At 36.1% G+C, this 12,297-nt stretch overlaps 1 protein-coding gene across 1 annotated transcript in view; it reads left to right on the top strand.

Annotated features, from left to right (window-relative positions):
- LOC110021120 (myosin-binding protein 2) overlaps positions 1 to 5,772 on the top strand; it is a 21,208-nt gene extending 15,436 nt beyond the window's left edge. The window contains exon 3 of the mRNA XM_020719479.1: positions 5,485 to 5,772. Coding sequence (XP_020575138.1) covers positions 5,485 to 5,508 — 24 coding nt within the window. The 3' untranslated portion in view covers positions 5,509 to 5,772. The remainder of the gene's footprint in view (positions 1 to 5,484) is intronic.
- The last annotated feature ends 6,525 nt before the right edge of the window (positions 5,773 to 12,297 follow it).

Raw genomic sequence — 12,297 nt, 5'->3', positions numbered from 1 at the left:
TATTTGTTCTTATCAAGTATGTTCTTATCAGTTTTGAAAAAAAATCACGATTTTCCACGAGTCGATTACACCGTCGGGCGTAGAACCTCCAACAATCCTAAGAAGATACGAGTTTCTTGCTAGTCTTGTGCCGGTGAATGATACTATCATCTTATGGTTCATCAGGTCCCATGAGTGGGTCATGATGTCGTGGGATGAAATATCATTCCGCTTTACCACCGGCGTGCCTTTGTCATCACTGCTCTAAGCCCCAAAAACAAAATCGATCTACTTGCGACCTTACTTGATGGTTTCATATATAGCAAAATGCTATATATAGGTACTTATGTGTCAGACATAAACACCAAAAATCGAACCAAGAAGCAAGGAAAAAAAAATAAAAATGGAGATGAGATAAAGGAGGAACTGATCCACCCAAAAGATCGAAAAGGCGAAGGGTGAATCAGTCCTCAGAACTATAACGAAAAGACCTGAAAATGAGGGCCCAAGATCCTTGAATCAACCCAAATAAAAAGATATTATTTTCTCAAATTTCATAAATGGATCAACCCAAGAAGGATCCCTTCCAAATCTTCTTTCGAACAGGTTGAAACGAGCCCGAATCAATCTGATAATTGTATACGCGTCTCCACCGCCACCTATATATTCACACACCCAAGCCTGAACTCAAATGTAGCATTTATGTTATCCAAATTTTAATGTCGAACCTCCAAACTCTTCCCAAACGACAATTTTATGAGTTTTCAAATCCTTTCATGTATCCAATTTATATCAACTTTATGCTTTCCCAAAACAAAGTTTTAAGAGTCTTTCAAATTTCACAAATCGAATAAAGGAATGTAATCCACAAACGACCACCTTCAAAGTTCCCAAAATCTTGCAAACAATAAAATCGTCTAATTCTAACTCCAACCAGAAGCTTTCCATGTTATATAAGCATGAAATCATCCACATAAAATCATATAAATGCTGACGGCTAGGAGCAGCAGAGAGGGGCAAACACCATCGCCAAATTGCCACATAAAGAAGTCACAAGGTAAGGCTCACGGCCAGGGGCAGCAAGAAGAAGACCACCAGCCCAACTTATCACCTAAAGAAATCACATGATAAGGTTCACGGCCAAGGACAGCTGAGAGGGACAGCTACCACCACCACCAATTTAAGCTCACGGGTAGGGACAGTAATTAAAAAGAGCCAAAACCAATACAAATCTTAGGCCAAACCGAACCCAACATAGGGGAAAAAATAGAATATATCAGCTGAACCGAGCCTAATTTCAGGCCAAACTGAACCCAGTAAAAGGGCTAAAGCAAGCCTAGCAAAGGGGCTAAAATAGGAAAGAATTTAAGCCAAAACGCAACCCAAAAGGAGCCAAACCGAGCACATCAAATGGGTCAAAACAGAGAAACATTCCAGGTATAATCCAATCCAGAAAAAGAGCCAAAACCAATACAAATCTTAGGCCAAACCGAACCCAACATAAGGGACAAAATAAAATATAATTTCAGCTGAACCGAGCCTAATTTCAGGCCAAACTGAACCCAGTAAAAGGGCTAAAGCAAGCCTAGCAAAGGGGCTAAAATAGGAAAGAATTTAAGCCAAAACGCAACCCAAAAGGAGCCAAACCGAGCCCATCAAATGGGTCAAAACAGAGAAACATTCCAGGTATAATCCAATCCAGAAAAAGAGCCAAAACCAATACAAATCTTAGGCCAAACCGAACCCAACATAAGGGACAAAATAAAATATAATTTCAGCTGAACCGAGCCTAATTTCAGGCCAAACCGAACCCAGCAAAAGGGACCAAAAACAGAGAAACATGCAAGGTAAACCGAGCCCATCAAGAGGGGCAGAAACATGACAAAATTCTAGTCAAAACGCAACCCAATAATAAAAAAAAAACTAAACCGAACCCATCAAATGGGTCAAAACAGAGCCATCAAAATTAGATTTCATAAAGCCTTAAGCCTCAAAATTTTTGCACTCCAGCATGTGTTTCAAACAAGAATTGGTAACAGGAAACATATAAGTATAATGGATCCCTAAAGCCAATATTTCTCAGCATTCAAATGAATTCCAACATTTACTTGATTAGGAATAACAATAATAAAGGACTTCAACATTTCATTTCTAGCATGTCTAAGTAAGTAAATATCATCACAGAGCAATAACTATAGCTTTCCAAAATTTTATCTATAATGTATCTCTAGCAGAAAAAGAGAAGGCAGTCATATCATGCTTCATCTTATTGATTCTAGAAATTATCCATGATTAGATCTCAAAACAGGCCTAAACTCTCAGCTTTCCAAAATTTTATCTATAATGTATCTCGAGCAGAAAAAGAGAAGGCAGTCATATCATGTTTCATCTTATTGATTCTAGAAACTATCCATGATTAGATCTCAAAACAGGCCTAAACTCTTACTTCTACATGCTTTAGAAGAGAAAAGAAATACTCTTAGATGCAATCCAAAGTGATGCAGATTAGAGGAAAGAAGAGAAACACCTCTTAATGCATACTCAAAGCAAAAATCTAGGACAAACTTAAGAAAACACAAACTTAAGAAAACACCTTCCTATAGAAACTTTCCTCCCAAAAGCTTTGAGAAACAACAACCACGAGAAACATCAACCAACAAACACCTGAATCTCCCCTCTTTCTCTCAAAACTTTCAACTACCCTTGGTAATCAAACACACAACCAAGCAAGAATATGAAGCCGACAAGCAAGAAAGCAAGAGTACCGAGCAACCCAGAAGGAATGTCGAGTAACTGAACAGGAAGTTTGCGCCAAGCCAAACTTTTAGCAGCACCTCCACCCTTTTTTCAATTTTTGGCCAACCCAGAACCTTACCCTAGGTAGGATTTTATATGCAAAAGAGAGAGGAGCAGCCACCTACCAGCTCTAAGGTGGTCGAATCAGGCAACAGGAGCATTTAGGGAGTGAGAGAAGCGACAACCTCAAGAAGGAGGAAGGTCGGCCAGCCGACATTTTCTGATTGGAGAGCCACTCGGTTGAGCGGCTACGCAAAGAAGAAGAGTCAGGAGCGGAGGAGGAAGCCGCGTGGATCGCTCGCGAGATCTAGGGCTCGCACAAGAGGGACGCCGTTGCGGCTCTGGCAAGAAGCGTCAGGAAGATTCGCGAATAGGAGAGGGGCATGGGAGCTAGGGCTCTTGCGCGACATAGGAGTGTACCTGGGCTGCGAGTCTGCGTGCGTGAGTGGGATTAAGTAGGGTCTCTCTTCTTTTATTATTATTATTATTATTATTATTATTATTATTATTATTATTATAGAAACTTTCCTCCCAAAAGCTTCGAGAAACATCAACCAACAAACACCTGAATCTCCCCTCTTTCTCTCAAAACTTTCAACTACCCTTGGTAATCAAACACACAACCAAGCAAGAATATGAAGCCGACAAGCAAGAGTACCGAGCAACCCAAAAGGAATGTCGAGTAACTGAACAAGAAGTTTGCGCCAAGCCAAACTTTTAGCAACACCTCCACCTTTTTTTCAATTTTTGGCCAACCCAGAACCTTACCCTTTTGATGTTCTGGACGCACTGATGCAGTCCGTTTTGTCATCAGAGGTTGTTCGAAGAAGTTCACATTTTCACCCTTTTTATGCTCAATTCTATTCCAACTTTGCGCAACTTAGTGGATTTTGTGTATTGTGTGTGAGTGCGTTGATAAAACCATAAAGAGGTTTTCCTAGGGCTTGAGATCCTATTGGGAACTTCTCTTTGATTTCTCACATGTTGATCCTTAACCACTCGACCAAAAGATGATGGTTTGAGACCACCAAGGTGAGACCCCACAAGAGAATCAAGAAGTGGTTCAAATTTCTAAAAAGGGTGGGTCCCAGTTCTAGTCCTCTAAGATAATCGATAGGAAAGTCCTATGACTAGATCCTAGGCTCTATAAAGAGGAAGGAAATACCTCACAAAAATGAGGTAAACAAAAATTAAAAATACACTTTTTTCAAACTTTTTTAGTATGATTAAGACACTAAAGTGTTATATGTAAGTAAATATCAAATATATAAATACAAAAATTGTGTGATGTGTGTAATGTGTCTTAGCAAAGGGGATTTATATACACACACACACATTTCCTAGTGACGCACCTCCAACAAATGTCAGTCATCCAACATGAATTTTGGGGCATGTCATGGATACCGAAGCAACTTTTTATGCAAGGAATGTTCATACTTCAATTAAAGAGTCGTCTATAGCTCTCATTTCAGCTAATTTATAGTAAAACTGTCCTGCTCGACGATATGGACCTAATGATATCAACATTGATCAATTCTAAATCAAGCTGAACCTCGATCAAGCATTTAAACAGCTTTTGGAAGCTTTTTGAACACGTTTGGAAGGTCAAATCGATGTTGAATCTGGCGAGCTTACAGTCGAATTGAGTGTTTAGATAAGATGAATCCAATGAGCCCAAGATTGTTTAATTCTGACTTCTTTAAGACACTTAAATATCCATCAGAACCTCTTCGGGTCGTCCGATCAGAGCGGTTAAATTCTCTCATGTATCGCATTCAGAAGTTTATAAATAGAGCCACACCTTTCTCATGAGGGGAGAGAGCTTCAAATTTAGAGGAGCTGAAGTTCAGCATCACCTCGTCGCTGAACGCTAACCACCAGTCGTCCAACGCCGCCGACCATCTCTCATCGGTTGTCGCAGATCACCATCGGCCGTCGCTCACTTCTTACAACAAGTTTATTCATGCATTGACGCTGCAACTCTGAAAAGTGTTCAACTCTTTCTTGCTTGTGGGAAAGAAGTTGTACATGAAATATCCATTTTATAATGGATTTCTTCAGCGGGATTAGACTCCAAAGTTTTTTCCCTTTTTGAATTTTTCACGTAAAACACTTATGGTGTTTCTATTGATTGTTTATTTTATCTGAGTATGTGTTGAATTCTCGTGCAATGCTAAGACGATAATTTATTACTCTACTACTGTGAATTCTCTAGCACGCATCACTTACCTTTTTCCATTACTGTGAATTCTCTAGCACGCATCACTTACCTTTTTCCATTTTGAACACATAAACTTCAATATTTACTTATATATCATCAAGAACCTTAACATAACCTCAAAAACATCATTAAGATTAATTTTTTTCAATCAAAATACATTTTTATGCATATATTTTAATGTGATTATGACACTAAAATGTTATGCATGAGTAAATATTAAATTTTAAATGTTAGATACATAAATACATAATAATTATGTCACATGCATGTAATGTATTTCAGCAACATGAGCATTGCATATAAATACTACTAGAATAGCTATAGCACTGATGAATCATATGACATGACACTTAACATCCTGAAAATGGCATTGTTGCACTGATAAACTGTCTACTCAAGCTTTTAATATACATTGTTTTTTCAAATTTTCTTTTTGGATATATTTGCAAAATAAACTTATTATTATTATTGTTTTTTGTAATGAGCAGGTAATGCTATCCATTGCACTTTAAAGTGCTATAACTACTGTTTCATACAAATGTAAACTGTTTTAGACTGTAATATACTTACCATTTTTCTACAGTTGAGCTTTTCTCAGGTATTGCAAATTTGGGTTTTTGTTGTTTGGGATTGGGCAGAAATGTCATTTTGACTTTTCTTTTGGTAAGGTTGTAAATATGTCTACTGTGTGTTAAGTAGAGCTTGTAAATATAATAATGTGTTGCTAAAATTTAATTATGTTTGTTTATTTGGATAATTAAATAGATATGAATGTAACTGGGACTGTAAAAAAGAAGAAGCTCGTCTCGTGTTCTGCTCGCTAAAGAGCTCGTGTTTGATTCGTTCATGAGCAAATTGAGTCAAACACAAACAAAATTTCTGAGCTCGATTTATAAACGAGCTGAACAAATATAAACTTTGGTTTGATCGTGTTTGGCTTTTTTTTTTACTCGAATTGATTAAAAAGTAAATAAATAATATTGAAAAATTAAAATAACATCATCTTTGATATGATATGATATGTAAGTAGATAGGAATTGGGTGTTATTTATGTAAATGGAACTAATTTTCGCTGATTGTTCCTCTTTTGTTGATTTTTTTTTTTTTTTGCCACCTCACCTTTCCGGCCGACCTTCGTTTAATCCTGCGTCGAGAACAATAATTTTTTCTTAGTTTATCGAGCAGAAAACGATTCTATTATATTTTGAAGCTATCGAGCCGAACATAAATAGGTTATTCAAAAGTCATCTCAATCATGAGCCGAACAGTAAAAACAAAAAATTCAAATAAGTCGAACTGAAAGAAGCTTTGGGCTAGCTCAATTTTGACTCATTCACACCACTAAATGTAATTGAATCAGTTTGAATATTATATTGCAGTCATGCAAACATAATCACTTAAACTAAGGGTTTATTTGAGGCAGATGTAGCTTATTAAATAATCTGCTCATAAGCTAGGTGCAGTGACTATTAGAAATTTTTATTTTTTTTTGCAAGCCCGCTTCTAGAAAGCTGCCACCGCACCTGGATAGGTGCAGTGTGAAAAGATTGCTTTCAGTATTTTCAAAATGCATAAGTTGTCAAAATGCAGTTTACCCAAACAGTCCAGGTGCGTTTTCAAAAGGCCATAACAATTTAATATTTTAGTATGCAAGGAAACTAAGAATAATTTAATGGCATATAAGAGCCTTTTTCGAAGTTTAATTTTACTCATTTACCTTAGGAAGATTTACATGCATGCCCCTCACTCAATGCTCAAGTATTTATATATTCGACACCTAAATTTTATTTTAACATAAATATCACTTTATTATTTGAGTTTTTAAATATTAAAATGGTGATATTTTTTTTATGTGATACAAGGATTTGGGGGTATAAATGTTAAAATTAAGGTTTTGGTGTTAGATATGTAAATACATAGGAATTGGGTGGTCTGTTTGTAAATGCTATCCTCTCTCTCTCTCTCTCTCTATATATATATAAGTAACACCTAAATTTTATTTTTTACATTTATAGCACCCAAATATTTCACATCATATTAAAAAAAAAAGACATCGCTTTAAATTTAAAAAGGTGAAACACACCTTTTCATGCATATAAAAGGTGGTATGTTTGAAAAAAAAAATAAAATTTTGGTGTTAGATGTGTAAATATAGAGGAATTATATGCTATGTATGTAAATCTTCCTAAAATTAAAGAATATTGAATATTTCCGAGAGATCACAAGAGAGAAACCACCAAGTAGGATCCTCTTTGATGAACTTCATAACTCAAATCTAGTTTTCATCTTGAAAACCATATACCTTAAAGATTTAATTTAGAATTAGAATCATATAAATACCAAATGAGTTTGCTAAGTGTACACCTAAAATAAGACCACACGTATTTAGGGAAGGCTTGCACATGGGTGAGATATAATGCATGGGTCTCGAAGGCTCATATCAGTGAATCATACTAAGCCCGCATGCAGAAGTGGTCGAGCAAAGCCCACGTGTCGAATTGGTCAAGCTAAGACCGCCTGCTGAAGTGGTCGAATTGGTTTGTGGCAAGCATGCTTATGGAGAAAATCATCATCACAAAAGTGGACATGAGTTCATCATAATTTATAGTGACACCTGACATCCACTTAGCAGTTTTTTCACTAAGACGTCGTAAACAATTGTAGTACAGTGCGTAATGTAATGTAATCTTATATTTCTTCTCTCTCATGTATAGAAGAGAGGTCGGAGGGGTTTGAAGGGAGATTTCTCTCTTTTTTTCTCTCACTCTCTAAAAGCAATTCTCTCCTTACAAAACATAGAGTAGAAACACAAGCGCTAACAATACATCCATGATTTTCTTCCATACATTCTTCCTAAAAACTGTGTCTCTATCGAGTTGCATGAGCTCACAAACAATACGAGTCCAGAGGGGTTTGGAGGGAGATTTCTCTCTTTTTTCTCTCATTCTCTAAAAACAATTCTCTCCTTAGAAAGCTTAGAGTAGAAACACAAGCACTAACAATACATCCATGATTTTCTCCCATACATTCTTCCTAAAAACTGTGTCTTTATCGAGTTGCATGAGCTCACAAACAATACGAGTCCTTAAGTCTCAAAAGGATTCAACACTAAGATAGATACTAAAAAAAACTAATTTGATGGTCATATGTATGATCAATATACAAACTTTTTGTATTATTTTAGATATGTATATACAATTCATAATTTCTATGCATAATTTTGAGAAACATCAATTCTTCTCATTTCTTTATTTAACAGATGCTTTTAGTCAAAACTAAGCTCTAAAATAATTAAAAAATCTACATGTTTTTCTCTATTGTATTCTCCTTATTGTTATGAGAAGATAGCCTTATAACTTTATTTTCGACGGATTTTTCCTCACCCCTTTTTGTCCCTCCTCACACCCTATAACAAATTTATGCTATAAACCGAAACATTAAAATCCAATAATTATAAATAATATAATGCAAATACCTTCTTCTTTTATTTTAAAGAAAAATAACATCAAGTAATATGAATCACATAATCAAAAGCACATGAGATTTAAGTAGAAAAAATCCGTAAATGATAAAAAAGTTATGGGAGAGCCGGAGAAAAACTTCACTGATCAAATGAAGGTAGTCGGCTATTAAGCCGAATTCAAAACCTCTTGGTTTCTTGCTTAATTTCACACACACACTCAACCTATGACATATAATGAGTACTTACTGATGCATGCTAAATAGTTCACGGAAGTAGAGTAATGAATTTTTGTTTTAGCATTGCACGAGAATCCAACACACACTCATATAATGAAAGTTATAAGTAGAGCCTCCAAAAGTTTTGTGGAAAACCCGAAAAGAAAAAAAATCACGGGGTTCGACCCAATAAAAATAAAACATAACTCATTATAGCTTGATTAGTACTTGTACATACCCTTATTCCACTGACGGGAAATGGTCACAGAGTTGTAGTGTTTATATGCAGGAGGTTCGTTGAACAACGATCATAAGCGGTTGTAGTTGTCGAAACTTTGATACATCGTCTTCGAAGCACGTCACTACATGGTGTTTGGAACAATGTGCTGCTCCGTAGAGTGTTCCGCTACTCCGTGAAGTTAGCCGCTTCTCCGTGACATTGGCCGATACTCCATCATATTAGCTGCAACTCTGCACAGTGCTTCGTCACTCTGCAATGTTGATGCTACTCCGCTCAACACTTAGTTACTCTACAACATTTTTCGTTGTTCAACAAGATGTTTCACTGATCTACGACATTGGTCTTTGTTCAGAAAGGTCTTCATTACTTGAAAATATGTAGAAGGCAACTGATAAATGGCCGACGACGGTGGTCGGCTATGATAGGATCTTGAAGCATTCGTTAGATCTTCGATGCAGAACAATGGACTTCAGCTTATTTTCCCTTTAATCTTTTTCCAAACTAAGATCTTAGTCCCTCTTTCATGAAAGGGGTAGATCTCTATTTATAGAGTCAGACAGCGGCCTCCGGAAAAAAAAAAGAAAAGAAGGAAAAAAAAGATACGAGGGAAGTTTATTTGAGTTAGAAAGCATAAAGAATTTGTAACTCCATGAGCGATTTGCCAAAGATAGGGGAAAACTCCGATGGAGGAAATTTTAAATGAGTTCGTCTAAGCCCATGCCATCCATATAGTTGGTATAGTTCATGCCATCTTTAGAGGAGTTGGAGACTCATCCTACCGAGAAGTCTGCGGAGGTTTCATTCAGGTGTGCTAAGTGCAGTCGCAATCTCTCTCTGACGCAACTCACAATCCCCCTATCGCTTTTACTAACAAAAATCTGCACCCCCCAAGGGAAATCCCTACAATGGAGGCATTGTCATTTCGACGTTGATCAACAACTACTAGATAAGTAGCATCATTATGGACATCGACAACTCAATGAATATCATGTTTAAAGTAGTATTTGATAATATGGGACTTAAAAATAATCAGTTGACTAATGCAGCGGGTTCACACTATGACTTTTCTGACAAAAGGATGGAAGTCTTGAGAACTATTGCCTTTTCACTTACATAAAGGAAAATGACAAACAATTCATTGAAATTGAGGATTTCTTGGTGGTTGACTCGTTGTCAACTTATAACGATATCTTTGGTTGTCCTCTACTCAATAATTTCAAGGTTGCTACCTCATTATACCACATAGTAGTAATTTTTTTTGGTAAAGGAGAGGTGATCACCATATGAGGAAACCTAAAGCAATCTCTCACTTGCTATCTCTAGATGGTCATAAGTGTTGATAAGGAGCCATGCAAGATCGAGAATATGCGCGAGGGAGGTCTCAAGTCCAATAAGGCCACTCATCAAGTTCCGACGATCGAAGGAGGGCCATTAATTTTTTCCTAATCAGTAAAACTTTTGATGCATGGTTGAGAGAAGTGCTGATCAAAATCCTGTGAGGCCACCAGGACATCTTTGTCTGGTCTGCAACTAAGATGTCGGGGATTCTAATCAATGTTTCCTATCATCACCTGAATGTTAATCTAGCGATTTTTTCCATGAAATAAAATATAAGGTCATTGACTTTCATTATAATCAAGCTAATCATAGCAGAAGTACAAAAGCTCTAGTATGTTGGCTACATTCGAGAAGTCCAATGCCTGAATTGGGCATCAAACATGGTAATGATGCATAAATCAAATGACAAATGGTTGTTGTGTATGGATTTCACAAATCTGAACACCGTACGCCTAAAAAACAAATACACTTTGCTTCAGATTGACGATCTTGCGGATTCATTGGTCGGCTTCATCAATGCATTTTCTGGCTATCATTAAATAAGAATGCACACAAACAATTCAGAGAAAATCATGTTTATTACTAGCGAAGGTGTGTTTTGTTATTAATGAAATGCCATTCAGGATGAAAAATGTTGGAGCAACATATGTGACAACTTATGGATGTAATTTTCTTAAAGCAGAAAGGGGAAAATATCAAAGTGTATGTAGATGGTGTGTTATTTAAAAGCAAAACACCCAAACAAAACATAAAATACTTAAAAAAAACATTTGAAATGATTAAAAAATAAAACATGAGGCTCAGTCTGCTCAAGTGCACCTCTTGAGCGTCAACAAACAAATTCATAGGCTACCTCTTAACCGCAGATGGAATAAAGAACAATCTAGAAAAGGCTCAAGCATTGCTCGACATGTCATCCTTTCGAAACTCTAAAGAAATACAAGAGTTGACTGACCGCGACTTTATATATGCTTAAAAATATTAGTATTTAATACTGCTGCTAAAAGATTTACTTCCTTAGCAACTGTACCAAATCCTTAATAACAATTATAGTTTCGATAAATATGGACAAAATAAATATTCAATAATTGTAAAGTCACACTTATCAACACAAGTATACGTATCGCTCAAGTAATATAGGGCTCTAATGAAGTCCTAGATATCGATACCTCATAGAGTAAGTTTAGAACTACGAACTAAAATTTTAGAAAAATAATACTTTAATCACAACAATGAAGTTCAATTTGCTTATCTGTCACTAATAGATAATTGAAATAAATATGTAATTTTAATAACTATCAAATAACTAATTATACTACTGAAGGTTTAAATGTGATATTCAATATATAAGAAATCATTCTTCTCCTTGTCAAGAAATTATAGTGAATGGATAAAGTGAATTAGTTCAAATTATATTGTGCCAAATAGGAGCATACATATTCTTTACCCTTTAATCCAGACATAAAGAACATTGACTAATCCTACGCTTGTTTACTGAATATGCGGCTAGGCTGTGAGGATACCGGCTCTCACTTCGGAGCTCCCACGTTCCCCTCGCCTGAGGGCTGACATCTACACTTCAGCACCCAAATGATATGACCAAATTTGGGATCTTAGTCTGTCACTCTAAAATCTTCAATTCTACTCCCGATAATATTATTTTCCTATTTATTTGCACCCAACTTCCAAGGGCTTTGACCTCCCATAATCTTGGATGTAATCTTCACTTTAGTTGTAAAACTCAACATATTTTAATCAATCAATTGACCTGATTGAAAGTAAATGAAGATAGAAGTTAAGAGATCATCACGATTTCTTAAATATTTTCATGGCTTCACCAATTCAAATCACCATTTCACAAATCTCCAGATAAGAAGAAAGATAGAGAAAACTACTCGAAAACTACTCAGATCTCATGGGAAAACAAAACAAAACTCGGAATTCATATATAAAATCAAAGTCATACAAACTACAACAAGTAAATAACTTATCTTTAATTTCTCCCCAAGAACACTCCTCAAAGTTCCTCTGAATCTCTCCTCTT

The sequence above is a fragment of the Phalaenopsis equestris genome, unplaced genomic scaffold, assembly GCF_001263595.1.
Source record: "Phalaenopsis equestris unplaced genomic scaffold, ASM126359v1 Scaffold000002, whole genome shotgun sequence".
NCBI classification, from domain to species: domain Eukaryota; kingdom Viridiplantae; phylum Streptophyta; class Magnoliopsida; order Asparagales; family Orchidaceae; genus Phalaenopsis; species Phalaenopsis equestris.
This window is presented reverse-complemented; position numbering and strand designations above follow the sequence as displayed.